Genomic DNA, 15,768 nt, shown 5'->3' with positions numbered 1-15,768 from the left:
TACTGCCACTAAAGATTGTTGCCATCTATGGGAACACAAGTATATAGTAATCTTTTTATAGGATGTGTTAAACACTATTTTATTCAAGAATTAGATACCAGAGGAGATCTACAAAATGCCACCAACATTAGAGCTAGGCATGATGAAGACACCTTTCTGAACATCCAAATGTTTTTTTTATTAAAGGGAGTATAATGCTTTAGGTTAGAAGTGCCAGAAGGTTAATTTTTAAGCTCAAGAAAGTGAAGATTGAAGGTTAAATACTGTTTATTCCCTCTGTTGTCATCAGTTTCTATCAAATATTTGTAAGAAAATATTTTTTCCTGCAGTTTTAGATTACAGGACAACATTGTTTCAGTCCTTCAGCTAACCAGTGTGCTACTTGATCTGTGCATGGCATTCAACCACAAAGCTCTTTTATGAACAAATTTGAAACTTGGCAAATATGTTTGAGAAATGTTCATGTTCACAAATAAAAGGAGATTGAGTACATCACTTTGATTGGAGTAGTAATGGAGCAGTAATTGTGTTCTTCTAGAGAGTAGTTCTGCAGTCACTTAAACTATTCCAGTGTAAATGTACAACATGTACAAAGAAAAAGACAAAGAAGCAGCTACTTTTAGGGCCACCTGCTGAGGCACTCCTGAAAAAGAGAACACTGAAACATAAACCAATTACTTGGAGGATAGTTTTCTCTGCTCCCACTGATACTGGTAATTACTGGGGATAGTTGTAAGTGAACAAGAACATATGTTCTGCAGCCAAGTTCTTTCTGTTACATTCTTACCACAGCCCTAAAGCTTTGAGGAGAGATGCCAGACACAGGCTGAGCCAAAATGGGCAGTCCCAGTGAGTAGGAATATAGAAACTGTGATACAGCTAAGGTCACTGCTTTCTTCAGCATTACACTATTCATGCTGCAGGACTAGGATCCAGAAGATTCTTCTCATCCACCCAACCCTATTTCTTGCTGTTACCAAGAAAGGATCATTTGGGGGTGGCATCCAATCAATGGAGCTTTAAAACTCAAAGGGGATATTGGAATACATTCAAAATTACAGCTTCACCCAACCATTTACTGCTCAGTGCTAACAGATTATTTGTTCTTTCCCCATTCTGTGTCTTTCCTTTGTGTTTCTTTACCTCAGAGTCGTTCTGTAAAAATTTAACGCATTTTTCCTTTACTGTGTTTCCTTTACTAATTTCAAAGTCCTGTTCCTTTGTGTCCTGTGAAGTTGCAGTAATTTTAGTCTCTCCAGCATAAACTTCCTGACCTCTACACCAGCACCTTCCCCCAGAAGTGTCAAAATATTGTATTACTCATTGAAATTCTGTGTATAATTAAATTCTTCACTGGAAAGAAGTTACAAAAATAGAGTTACTTACTTGGGTTTCAGAAAATGATCTACTGGAAAATTTAAAAAGATGCCTTATGTTGATATTTGATTTTTTTTTTTCATTTTGGAATTTTGAAAATTTGTGTTCATTAGGATTGGTTGAAAAAGAAGTTGTGACATTTTGAAATTATATTTTGAAGTTAATTTTCTAAAGGTGATGCTTAACAGACAGTTTACAGTTCATGGGATATTCTGAAAAGATTTAGCAATATAAATAATCCTTAGTCTCATGCCAAGAATACCCAGGTTTTGACCAGCTTGTTATATCCCTTTCTTCTACTCTGTATTAATTAGTTATTTTAATTTTCAGTTCTTTAGAGCAGAAATTCTTCTTTGTACAGTACCTAAGACAGTGGGAGTCCATCTTTGTACTCAGGACTCTCATAATAAATATGTTATGAATAATGATTGTTTCATATAGAAATATTTGGGTGAGAGTCATTGTCCTAGTTAATGCAGGAGGTAAGGTCAATTCTGTTATAATCCGTTCCAGTCAATGCTATGAGCAAGCCAGTGTTTATGGTACTACTGTATTTTTGCTAAAAAACATGTTTTGTGTCAGTTGTATTATGTAGGGATACATCATTAGCCCATGGCATCACTTCATGATGAAAGCAGTCCTGAAAGCAGAATAAAATTGGCTGGTAGGAAGGAACTATATATTTTAATGTAGTACCAATCAGTAGAAATAAGGAAAAGCAGAGAAAACTTATTTTTGTTTAGCAATTTTAACGACACGTTTTGTCTTAGAATGAGATTTCCTTTTATGTATTGAACAATGGCATAACAAAAAATGTGTCAGTGGAGTGATGCTGATCTGCAAGGCAGCTTATATTTTGGGATAGTTCTTCTGTTAAGCCAATCTTGAGTCCAGCTGTTTTCCCTGCATGCACACTGACAACCAGGTTACTGTCCTCTCTAAAACAGGGAGCACATGCTGAGCTCCATCTTCAAACTGCATTTCACCTTTTGGCATGGTTGAGTAACTTCACTGCGAATATTATTTCTGCAGCATTCAGTTGTACGTTATCTATGCTCTTCCATATATGCACATAAAAAGAAATAGATTATCACCCTCAATTAAACCTGATTTTCTGTAAAAGCATAGTGTCTAGCTGCCAAATAATTCCATGGTATTTTTATTGCTCTCATTAGTTTCACTGAGTTGCAGCCACACAAAAGAATACCCTGGTAACTGCATAGTATGGCTTCCCTGAAATTCTGTGAAGTTAATAATTTCACATTTAGTTGTATAATGTATGAAACAGTTTTTCTTGCTATGGTTGATAAATTGCCTGTGGAACCTCATCAAAATTATTTCTTCACAGCATAATGGATTCAGATGGGATAAGAAATATTGGTTGGTTAGATGTAGTGCCTTTATTAAAAAAATTAATTTCAGTTTGTTTGAGGCAGCTGACTCAGGTAGCCTCATAGATTTGAGGCTGCTCTAGGCTCATATCCTCAGGTTCTGCCAGTAGCAAAGCAGAACAATTGCTCAGGCTGGGTGGGCACCTGGACACAATAAAGGTACACAGAAGCCACACACATCAACAAAGGTGTAACATTTATACTTACACATATCTATATTTATTTGCACACAATAATGGATAGCTGTAGCAGCTGGTCTTAGATGCTTGGTCAACCCACTAGCTGGCCCCTGATCCTCTGATCTCCCCAGCAGCAGAAAATTAGGTATAAACGAGAGATTTGCAATCCCACTCCTCACTGCCTTATTCAAATCATTCCACTCAGAACAGATTATAGTTAGAAATAGGACAGATTCTTTCCCCCCTGCATCCCTTAAGCAGTGCTATAACTCCTTCAGTCTGTGAGGCAAAAAGGAAGGAGATTTTTTTGGTTGGCCACTTCTGGGAGGTTCCACAGACGGGACTATGGTCTGACTGTGCTCTTAGGCATAGCTGAATCCCTGTGTCCTATTTTTTCACTGATTAGGCTGGTACAGTTCCTCCCTCAACCCTGCCAATTTTTATCTGTTCCTGCCCCAGCCTTTTTGTAGGTTATGATTAGCCTTTAATTGCATAACCTAGAAAAGTTTACTGGTAAATCTAAACTGCATCCTAGGTTGCTACAAAAAAACCCAAAACAAAACAAAGCAAAACAGATAAAGGAAAGAGTGTACAGTAAAATGGTATTTTACCACTATCACTGTTGCTCTTAATGTTTTAATATATTGACTTGGAACATCAGTATCTGAATCAGCTAAGACAGTTTTGGGTTGTTGGTTTTTTTCTGTTTGTGTTTCAACAATAAAGAAATGATACTAATACTCAGATTTTTTCTCTCACAGACTATCAAGTGATCTGAAATCGATGAAAGAGAGGAACAGTAATCTTCACACACATGAATGCTTTAGGTAGGAAACTGGACTTTATATTTCGTGGTTATGATATGTATTATATGTATTATAGCAAGATAATGGACCATGGAGTTTGGTTTGACAGTAGGTAGAGATTAACTTCCATCATATCTCAAGAGCAATTTTCAAGTAATTATGTCAATTCTGACTATCATTCTCTAAAATTTTACTCTTTACAGATGATGCTTTTCGTATCTGTTAAAAGGTGCTGCAAAAATAACAATCTTGAAATTATGGCTAAATATACAGACCACCAGGAAAAAGAATAGAATATTCCAGAGCCATGAGACTGGTAAAGGGAGATTACTACTGTTAGCTAAATCATGTTAGCTAAATCATCTTTTACTGGAAAAACAAAAGCAGCAGAGGTGATATTCAGAAAAGAAAAAGAAAACTCTAGTAGGAAAGGGTCAGGTTTTAGCTTTTGTCGCTTTTCTAGTATGACTCTGAGCAAAGTAGTTGATCGTTCTCTGTCTCAGTTCCACATCTTTAAAGTAGGGATAATGTTGCTTCTAATTGTCTTGGCTTTTCTTGTCAGTTTAGATGTTGAGAGTTTTAAAAAGAGTCTGAGTACAGACTCAGGTCAGGATTTGAGTGCATAAATACTTTGATAGAGAAGTAGGGGTCTAAACTATGTTCATGAATCTGAGCTTTCAAAATTTTTCATTTTCAAAAATGATGTAAGAATTTCAGTCTGAGTAGCACATCTCCACAGATGAGAGAAGTTGTTCCATTCATCATTACATGTTGACTGCTAATTAAAGGAAAGACTACAAAGGATTGTTAGGTTTATTTAAGAGAGAAATTCAGGAACAACATATCAGAAATCCTTATACAGGCTTTGCAGATAAAATCTAAGAGAACTTGTAGGTACTTCCAGTTTATGGAACACAAGTTTAAAGTGCTTGGTCCCAGTAAATGAATGGATGTCTATGTTACCTTACATAGCCAATAGCAAGCTAAGCCTCCTCAGAAAGCACTCCACAAAACCTACATGCTAAAAGTATCCACCTGGATTCAGTTACAAAAAACTCAGATCAAAGGCATGTCTCTACCACTCCCTACCTCTCTGGAGTGTATATATTCCCCAGAAGGCTGTACTGGGTGTCTGAAGGGACAGAGAATTTGGGAACTTCCAGTTAGGGCTCATTCAGGGAGGGAAATCAGAGCTCTGGACGCAGTGCACATCCACAGCTTCTAATTCACAGTATAATCCCAACCATCACTGCCATTCAGAAACATATCTAGTGATGATGCCCAGGTCTTGTCTAGGGACATATACCAGTGTTAGCATTTGAGAAGAGATCATGGGAAGGCAGACTCATGCAATGATCACAGTATAGCTGAATGTATGGCCAGTAGGATTCTGGATGGTCTTGCTTTATTATTTTTTTCACTGTAGTTGGTTTCATACAGCTGTAGGTCAGCTTTTCAAATGGTAACAAAACATTGGAACTGCAGTGTTTGGAGGCTGACATTCCTTAAACTGCCTTCTTCCAGGAATGAAAGACAAACATTATTTCTCATCATAACTACTGTGAATGTGAGTATTGTTCACTACAGATTGGTAAAGTACTTTCAGCTTTAGATTTCTTTAGCAGCACAAGCCAAACTTGTGATGAACGTAATGTCACTGCCAGTTGGTGATAAACTGTCATTTCCCTTCCTGCAAGCCTGAAAACTTTGAAGAAAGAAAATTTTTCCATCTGTGCTGAACTGAGTAAAGACTTCTTTGACCATCTCAAGAAAGTTATCCATTAGCATGGCCAAAAAAGGGAGAAAAAGAATACAAGAATTAGAACTTAGTTAGGACAAGAACACTTTTCTCTTAACTGTGCTCCCCAGCATCTGATTTCAGTAATGATACTTACCTTTCAGCTTTGCCTAGTAGCATTCTAAGCAGTTTTCAAACCTAAAATAACATAATGCCGGTAGGGATATTTTACAGCAAATTCGTGCACTTCTCTGCATTCTAAAACCCCAGTAATTTTTTCAATTTCCATCAAGGTTCATGGTTTTCTGTGATGCAATGAACAACAGCTGTTAATTACTATATAGCAGCTGTGTGAAAATAGAGAAATACAAACAATATGTCAGAATTTAATAACATTTTTGGAAATAAATATTAACATTCACGAAGGAGGTGTATGATGTTTAAACTGCCAGTTGTTGAACCTTTGGTTTTGCATGGCATTCTGGCAAACCAGTATCCACCGTATCCTTTACCAAAGGATGCATTCAGTTCTGAAAGTGAGGCATTCCCTCTCAGCACCTTCAGTAATGCTAGTTACCCTTTCATGAAAAGATTTTTAAGTCAAAGCTAGGGTAGATGCACTTTTGATATAGTTACAAGAAAGTGGGAATTATTTTTTCTGTTAAAACATATTTTTATAAAACAAGACGTCTGTCCAAAAACCTTATAAATGATATTTGAACTACAAATACCAGGCAACCATGGAAACACAGGTGCTGGAACAAACAGAATAAGGTTAATTTGCTTAGAGCCTCCTGGCCTCTGCTCTCCCTCTTCATACGTTCCTTCACAAAGTAATACAAATATCATAATGAAACTTTTCTAAGATGATTTCTAGCACAATCTTCAAATAAACAGAGGTTCTGGTAATTCTTTAGTAGGAAATATTTTGAAAGCATTAAATCCTGAATGTAAAATAGGACATCCAGTCATCCAATAATTCTACACAGTTTTCTGACTGCTAATAATTCAAGGTATTATCTTGAATTGAAACAATGTTCTGGAAAGTGTATTGGATCACGAAACCCAGTCTGCAGCTATCTCAACCAATCATGTCATGTATTTCATGATAGATCAGACTACCTGGGAGAACTAAACAGGACTTCTGTGTTTGGAATATTGTTCCAGAAACACACTGCTGTTATGGTAACATTTTTCTCTAGTTTTTGGAGCTAACAATGGTCATCTGTTCTTGTTTCAACTTTAGTTTCTAGAGTTTACACATTATTATGTTCCTTGTTTTAATGCTAATCTTTAGTTATGTTTACAGAAAACAGCCAGCCTTGCACAGAAGTAAAGCCAGTTATTTAAATGGTCATCATGAGACAGCCTCTGTGTTCCCCACTCACCTTGGTAGCTGTGTTCTAACTCTGTTCCAAATAGGCTAACCTGTGGGGTTTTTTCCCAAGTATAGCTGGCCAGAATTGTACATGTGGTTTAGTTTATGATTATAATAGGCCCACATACCTTCGCTGTATCTTTCCTGTTCTTCACAGACACATTACAGAATTGGTTCACTATCATCTTGTTATTTAAGAAACAAATACTCTCAAGAAAAAATACCTGGGTTTAAATGCATGAACTTCATGCTGTTTCAATTGATTTTAGTTCTTTACATCTTCAGTTTCCAAAATTATCCCATTTTCCTTGCAAGAGTGCTCTTACACAGACTTTCCTTGATGAATCTTCTCTCTTTTGTCATATTGACAAATTTCTTTCTTTTGCTCACTGTAATCAGTTTCTCTTATCTGTCAATTACACAGAAAAGATACAGCTGTGCAAGTAAAGAAAGAAAAAAAATAATCATAGTATCAGTTCCCTATAGGGAAGCATAGTATGAATCTCAATTTGAAAGTACTGTATTTTGCAAATGATCTAATTATTTTTAGAAATAATGAAATATTGTAAGTGGTATAATAGGTACATTATATAGTAATTGTTTATAGTTCATAATTTCAACTTCACTTGAGAAAAATGTGCCTTATTCTTGCATGGGCACAATGGTCTGTTTTCTACATTATATACCACCAGGTTTTCAGCTCATTTCTGAAGTTAAATACTAGTGTTTGTGCCTGCCATTTGTTTACAGTCATAAAATATGCATGCATTTATACAAAAATGGAATTTATATTTAAATGGCTTGCTCCCCACTGATTGTATGAGCACAGATTGCTATGATTCTAAAGCTCAATTCCACAGCCTGTAGCTCACTTGCAGGCATGAAATGTGCCTGGGTGTTCAGAACAGGGATATGGAAATGTACTCAGCTGTTGCTCTTCCCCACATTGTCCACAGTAAAACTGCTTTAGACTCAGTTATATTAACAGATACTTCATTTGCTTTTGCACTTGAGAAAGGATTTATATGCTGATGCATTATAGACTATTGGTACTGAAAATGAAATACATAATGAAAATATAGTCATCTGATAAACCACAAAGAAGTTTTCCTCAGAAAAGAGTCAGCTTGTTCCCACACTGTGATACACTGAGTGGGTTTCAAGCATACAAATACCTATCAGCTGTGCCTGGTAGGAGTGGAAAGCTGAGGCAGAGAGAAATTTACAATATAGATTGTAAATAATTCCTTTAGCTTCAAAGAAATGAGGTGTTGTATACTGAGAATCTAACAGCTTTCTCCTGTTACCGCCTCCAAGCAAGGAGCATACTAATGGGAGAAGGAGGAGGTTTGTGTTAAGTTACTGTCTTCAGACTGAGCAACAGACTTAACAGCAGCAGGGACCCAGTCACCCTGAATTCTGAGGACATCTAGTGGTGTTAGACCACTGCGGGGTCTGGGTGTTCACAGCTGGTACCTTCCCGCTTGCTCCTCTGTTATTTCAGCCAAGTTCTGCAGCACTACCTCTGACCTTTGCAGGCTGGAGAAAGAGGGATGATTGGATTCCATCTTGCACTTTCACCCGATAAAGGAACTGTGAAGTTACAGTACTTTCTTCTTGGTTTCTTTTCTCTGATCTTGGCATTTCCGCTTTGCTGCAAAATCAGTTGTAATAAAAACAATTTGCTGAATGCACAGAATGAGTAGCATTCTTCAGCTCAGCTGATCCTGAATTCAACATTGCCAGTCTCAGTTATTCAGAAGTCATGAGACAGACCAGAAATCATAAACTTCTAAATAAATTTTTGATGTTTTCTATTTGCATTCTGTTTTCAGGACTTTTAGGTTCAAATATGTTGAGCTCTTCTTTGTATCAACTGGTATAAAAATGTATTTTTTGTTACTAAAAAGCCAATTTCTCAGTTAAATTAATGAGCCTTTGAGTAGTTAGAACTTTATCACACGATGCCAAATAAATATGCAAGATTTGGTAATGGCATGAAATTGTAATCCTAGCACTGCTAGCCATTCAAAAACCTTCAGGAAGTCATACATACTACTCTTTGATTCCACTTTGCTGCTGCTGAAATGGAACTGCAGGTGTTGCCACCTTTGTGAGAAATTACAAGAATCAATTATCTACAATTCAAAAAGAACTTTGGTCAAGACAAGTGATAAGTATTACATGCTAAGCTTTGTTAGTGACTATTTCATGACGTTCTGTTTTTCAGTGAGCCCTTGATCTGACATTTCCTCCTAAGGAGAAACAGGCATCATGAAGCAGAAATTTATACCATCAGTTCAAACTATTTTGCTGCTTGCTCTGACTGCAGTGGGCCTCACAGGTAAGTACAACACTTGTTAAAACACTTGGTTTTCCTGAAAAAACTTTAGTTAGAAAAGTTTGAGGCTATCACCCTATCTTTCCTGACCACCACTGGAGCATGTACATACTTAGATTATTTCCTATTAAAGTTTTTTATGGAAATTTGGAGTACTCTTTTCTCTTTATACTATTAATTTGATTATTACACGGTGTCAGGGATGAAGAGCACTTGCTCCATCCCTACACTCACTCTGTGTTTGTCACTTTCTTGGGAACTAGTGTCATATGAGTAGTAAAGCTATTAGAGATAATGGTGTGAAAGTTTAATGAAATAAAGGTAAGCTTAGGTTGAAAAGCAAGGTGCTTTTCATGTCAAAATGTATGCAAGTTTATGGTCTACCTTCTTAGTAGAAGTTAATGAAAAGTACCATAGAATTGAAGAATACCAAGCTGAAAGGGTCCTCAAAGATCATCTAGTCCAACCTTCCTTTGCAGAAGCCCCATATAAACAAGATGGCTCAGTACCCTGTCCAGCTGAGTTTTAGAAGTGTCCATTGTTGGGGAAGTAGTCTTAACTGTAAATATTCTTTAAGGTATTTGGATTATTAGGGAGTATTCAAATAATTAATTAATACTTTCAGGTTTCCAATACACAAAATACTCCCTCCACCTCATTGGTTCCTTCTTTTTACTACTTGTCTGACCTATAGATTGCCCCTAATAGGTGCAAATAGTTGAATATTTGAATTTTGGTTCCATTACGAAGTTGCAATTTAATTTTAAAATTGCTTGAAGATAAAAATTGTGGGTATTGCGGGGAAAAAAGAAGGTTATACATTTAGTTCCAACCTTTTAAAATTTAATTTAGAGATAACTGTATATATTTAAGTTCAGGTAAAAATGGAAAAAGAAGTAAAACAATTTTAGTAGCTCTTTTAGACATTTGAGGTAAAATACACTTACTTTTCTGAAAAAAAAGAATTGTTTGCCAAATTCAGTTCACAGTTTCAGAAAACTTTGTTTTCCTGAAAAGAACTTGATGAGTTTATTATTCAACACTAACAACAAAGCCCATTATCCAACTCTAATTTAAGTAGCTGGATTTCTGCACTTCCCTAGGTCAGTCACACCCTGGAAAACCTATGATAACAAGATGTCGTTCTCTAGAAATGGAATCCTTTTCTTGCTGGTGGAAGCCTGGCTCAGATGGAGGACTTCCTACCAATTACACTCTGTTCTACAGCAAGGACAGGTAACAAGTGGTGCATATGACGTTTGTAAGTGATCAAATGATAATTATGACAGAATGAGGAAACCATAACATTAATTTATAAAATTGGTTTTATGAATTCATCCAGGTATCCAGCAAGGCTATCTGAATACTCAGGTAGCCAACAAGGGTGAGACAAATGGCTTTCCTTTTTTGGAAGGAAATAAAAATACTGCCAGTCCTAGATCTTTGGTCTGTTCCCACTGAAACCCATCTGATCTAAAACCACCCTGGTCTGAAGACACACTGAGGAAGATGTACTTTGTCCATCTTACCTGGGAGGTACCCAGCTGTTAGCTGAATGGTGTGCTGCTCTGAAAGGGGAGTATCAAGGCTCCACAGGGCTGTGAGGCTCCCCTGGGACCTTCATCAAGGGCCCATCCCACCACTCCAGCCAGGGAGAAGAGCAGGCTGGAGGCAACCCATCCCTGGGCATCAGGCATCTCTCTGGGGACAGGGAAACGCTGTGCCAGGGCATCCTCCTGGGGCTGGGACTGGCCCAGCTGTGCAGGGCACTGCAGGGCTGTGTGTGGGCTGAAATGGGGACGTGGGACCCCCACAGTGCCTGAGGGGGCCCAAGGGTGGCTGAGCAGGGGCACGGCAGCGAGAGCTGGTGGTGCCCTCAGGACCCTGCTGAGAAGCTTTTCCATTAGCATGCACATCATCTGGAAAAGATCTATAGAGAGGCTTTGCTTCCCCTGCTGGACTTGCAGCCAACCTTGAAGTTCCCAAAATGGAATAAAATCAGATGTGTCTATTGCATCTCAAGATTTACTTTTTTTTTGTAAAACCCGTGATACCCTCATCCTGTCTAAGAATAAAATGTGCATATTTTTAGCAACTTTGCCTAGCCTGTGTTTCTTAGTATAACTGGCCTTTCTTCTGAACACAAGTGGTCTCAGAATAGGGCCACATAAGCAGGGAGGCTCAGAGATTATATTTCTTTTAATAAATCCAGTGAGGTTCAGCATAGATAATATAAGGCCTCAGATTTCCCTGCTTCAGTTAAATAAACTACAAATCATTTGGTATTCATTCATCAGAAAAGAAGCAGTCTTTAATGGAATTACCCCACTCAAAAATTATTTGAGTACTTTTGCTTTATTAAAGTCCAGAAGTTTCAGTCTTGATCAAAACTGAAATTTTAATGAGAAATTGAAGTTATACCTATCACTACCCAGAACAGTCCTGCTTAGGAATGGACAGGAAGGCTTCTCTATTTTGTTAAATCTGCTGAACACCAGGTCTTGCCAAGCACTCCAGGTCTGGGCCATGATTGCCTTTTTTAGCACATTCTCCCTCAGGTACTTACTCCCATATTTTCTCTGTTAATTGGGACAAAAATGCCTGGAAAATAAGAGGGCTTATTATTAGCAGCTTTGGGTTTGTGCAGTTCTTCATATGTGGGATAGGCTTTGAGTAGAGTACATCACCCAGTCCGTCTTTGAGTACAAAACAGTCCCTCTTCTGAAAAAGCCAAAGACTCATATAAAGGCAGTAGTAAGAGATCATGAATTAATCAGATAACTTTTGTTGAGACAAATGGGATGAAGATCTTGTTAAAAAGCAGATAAGTTAACATCTGGCTGAAATCATCCAGGCAGATTCACAACCGTGAATTTCAGCAAGACCAACTTTGCCCTTTTCAAGCAATTGCTAGGGGAAATCCCATGGGACAGGGTACTGGAAGATAAATGGGCCTGGGATAGTTTGCTGACATTCAAAGACCACTTCCTCCAGGCTTAACTCATCATCCCAATGGATGCTTAACAGCATCCCAATGGGAAAGAAATTGAGAACCAGGAGTATGGCTGAAGAGGGAACTGCTCAGTAAACTCAAATGGAAAAAGAGAACCTATAGATCATGGAAGGAAGGGATAGACACTTGGAAGGAATATAAGACTGTTGTGTGAGAATGCAGAGAGGCAACTAGGGAGAGCTAAAGCCTCATTGGAATTAAACCTTACAAGAGAGGTTAAGGATAACAGGAAGGGCTTCTTCAAATACACAGCAGATAAAACTAACACTAGAGGCAGTGTCAGCCCGCTGCTGAATGAGGTGGGTGCCCTGGTGACAGAGGGTACAGAGAAGGCTGAGTTGCTGAATCCCTTCATGTCCTCAGGAGCCCCAGGCCCATAAGGCCACTAAGGAATTAAAAAAAAAGGATGAGTTTGCCTTGGATGATGAGGACTGAGTAAAGGAACCATTTATAAGTCTGGACATCCATAAGTCCATGGGTCCTGATAGGATGCACCCACAGGTGCTGAGGGAACTGGCAGATGTCATTGCTAGGCCACTCTCCATCATCTTTGTAACTGGTTCGGAACAGGAGAGGTGCCTGAGGACTGGAGGAAAGCAAATGTCACTCCAGTCTTTAAGAAAGGCAAGAAGGAGGACCTGGGTAACTACAGACAGGTCAGCCTCACCTCCACCCCTAGTAAGGTAACAGAACTCATTCTTAGTGCTGTCTCCAGGCACATCAAGGACAAGAGGCTTATCAGGAGCAATCAACATGGCTTTACTAAGGGGAAGTCCTGTCTGGCCAACCTGGTAGCCTTCTATGAGGATATAACCAGGTGGATGAGTGATGGCAGAACAGTAGACATAAGTTTATCTTGACTTTAGTAAGGCATTTGACACCATCTTCCACAGCATCCTTGGAGCTAAACTGAAGAAGTGTGGCCTGGATGACCAGGTAGTGAGGTGGATGGGAAGCTGGCTGAAGGACAGAAGCCAGAGAGTTGTAGTCAATGTAGCCTAGTTGGATGTTTCTAGTGGAGCCACTCAAGGGTCAGTACTGGGACCAGTACTATTCTATATATTTGTTGATGACCTGGATGAGGGAGTAGAGTGCACTATTAGTAAGTCTGCTGATGACACAAAGCTGGGAGGAGTGGCTGACACCCCTGAAGGCTGTGCTGACATTCAGAGGCACCTGAACAGGCTGGAGAATTGGGCAAGGAGAAATTGAATGTATTACAACAAGGGCAAGTGGAAAGTCTTGCATCTGATAAAGAATAACCTCAGGTACCAGCATAGGTTGGACACTGAGCTGCTGGAGAGCAGCATAGGTGAAAGGGACCTGGGGATGCTGGTGGATGGAAGGATGACCATGAGCAAACAATGTGCCCTTGTGGCCAAGAAGGCCAATGGCATCCTGGGGTGCATTAGAAGGGGTGTGGTTAGTAGATCAAGACAGGTTGTCCTTCCAGTCTACAATGCTCTGGTGAGGCAGCATCTGAATATTGTGTCCAGTTCTGGGCCCCTCTGTTCCAGAAGGACTGGGAACTGCTTGACAGGCCAGTGCGACCAAGATGATTGAGGGAGTGGAACATCTCCCTGATGAGGAAAGGCTGACGGAGATGGAGGAGAATGAGAGGTGACCTCATCAACATCTGTAAATATGTTAAGGGCCAGTGCCAGGAGGATGAAGCCAGGCTCTTCTCAGTTATGTCCAATGACAGGACAAGGGCAGTGGGTACAGGCTGGAGGCACAGGCACAGGCTGCCCAGGGAGGTTGTGGAATCTCCTCTAGAGACATTCAGAACCCACCTCAATGCATTCCTGTGTGACCTGCTGTAGGTGACCCTGCTCTGGCAATGGGGTTGGCCTAAATGAGCTGTAGAGGTCCCTACCAACCCCTAACTTTCTGTGGTTCTGTGGAAACAAAACAATAACACTCTCCTCTGCACATCACTCCTGGGCACATCACTCTCCAGGGGAAATACATAAAGAATATTCTTAGCAATTTTTCTTCTTTAGTCAAAGAAAATATTATTAATTTGTCCTTTTATTTGCTTTTAAGTGTGTCTAAAAATTGCCTTATTCTATCTCTGGAAATTTATCTTTCCATTCTTTTGTCAACATTTTCCTATGGATAAAAAAGAGGGGGAAAAGTGTTCATCCTGAAAACAGCAGTAAAAATGGCAATCAAGCGTTTATGGTAATAGTACTTGGCGCTCTCTAAAATGTTTCCCAGAGGATATATAGGTTTAAAGCTAAACAGTTCAAATTTCTTTCCTGAACCTAGGCCATTACTAGATTATTATCTGCTTTGCTTCATTGCCTAAACTTTTAAAATAATTTCATTTCAGTGAAGGAAAAAACTATGAATGTCCAGACTACCGAACATCAGGTCCCAATTCCTGCTACTTTGATAAAAACCACACTGATCCCCAGACAGCATACAATATCACTGTAGTGGCAACGAATGAGGTTGGAAGTAACAGCTCAGACCCTCAGTACGTGGATGTGACCTCCATAGGTAAAAATAGAAGAATGAAATGGAAAATAAACTGGTTGGAGATGTATGTAGTTTTTAATCCCAGAACAAGGAGTAGTGAAAAAAATCTCTGTCTTTGTGATGTGATGCAGCTATGGAGTAGTGTTTATCTACAGATTACCTAAAATATGCAGCTTTAATTTATGTGTGAAAACAACATTTCACTTATAAATTAATTAGCAACATATTTCATTGTCATTTTAACTTTACCTGAAAAATTTGGTCCAGTTTCTTGTTATTTCCAGTATTTCAATTTGATTCAATGACACTTTTCTAGGTTCCTAGCACTGCAGAATATTAAAATTCTTCAAATTAAGTTAAACTACCTAAGTTTTCCAAATATAAACATGGTTCTGGCTGCTGGCATTGCAATCTTGGAAGGAGAAAAACAACTGTCTAGCACTTAGCAGCATTTTTTAGTATTTAATATTCCTAACCCCATTCTTCTTTCTGCATTATGTACACATTGTAATGATAAAGGTACTTAGTCTTTTTAGCTGTGAAATATCTGACATTCTAGTTTCACAAGTGTGGCCTAGTGAAATATGATTTATATTTCTTTAGCCTGACAAAGTCAGAGGAAAGCCTAAGATTTGGTGATACTATGGCAAATCAGTATCTAGTTAAACATTAAGGAGAAAGAAAAAAAGGCTGGTTTACTATTCCTTTACAGAAGTACTGAATGATCTAAAATTACTCTGATGAAAACATAAGGGAAGTGCTTTTTCTGAGAAGAGAGAAAATAAAATCATTAATATCACACTTTTCATTTGTACAGTTCAGCCAGATGCTCCTGTGAACCTCTCTCTAGAAACCAAAACATCTGATAGTGTAATGCAGCTTTTGGCAAAATGGTCTCCACCTCAACTAGGTGATTCCAGCTCTGAGTCACATGTATATCACTATGAGCTACGACTAAAACCTGAGGAGAAGGAAGAATGGGAGGTAATAAAAATATTTATTTTATAACAAGTTGAGTGACTTATCTTGTATGAATTTAACTGGTATTATAAAAATCTTTG

At 38.5% G+C, this 15,768-nt stretch overlaps 1 protein-coding gene across 5 annotated transcripts in view; it reads left to right on the top strand.

Moving 5' to 3' along the window:
* PRLR (prolactin receptor) overlaps nt 1-15,768 on the top strand; it is a 95,720-nt gene that overhangs the window by 69,489 nt on the left and 10,463 nt on the right. For 3 of the 5 annotated variants that reach the window (XM_071729898.1, XM_071729899.1, XM_071729897.1), the window contains 5 exons: nt 3,709-3,774; nt 9,100-9,213; nt 10,314-10,446; nt 14,559-14,728; nt 15,525-15,691. In XM_071729898.1, the coding sequence (XP_071585999.1) occupies nt 9,144-9,213; nt 10,314-10,446; nt 14,559-14,728; nt 15,525-15,691 (540 nt within the window). In that variant the 5' untranslated portion in view covers nt 3,709-3,774; nt 9,100-9,143. Of the gene's footprint in view, nt 1-3,708; nt 3,775-5,193; nt 5,321-9,099; nt 9,214-10,313; nt 10,447-14,558; nt 14,729-15,524; nt 15,692-15,768 lie in introns of all 5 variants that reach the window. The other 2 variants (XM_071729901.1, XM_071729900.1) reach the window with 1 other exon arrangement.

Source organism: Heliangelus exortis, chromosome Z, assembly GCF_036169615.1.
Source record: "Heliangelus exortis chromosome Z, bHelExo1.hap1, whole genome shotgun sequence".
Lineage (NCBI taxonomy): Eukaryota > Metazoa > Chordata > Aves > Apodiformes > Trochilidae > Heliangelus > Heliangelus exortis.
This window is presented reverse-complemented; position numbering and strand designations above follow the sequence as displayed.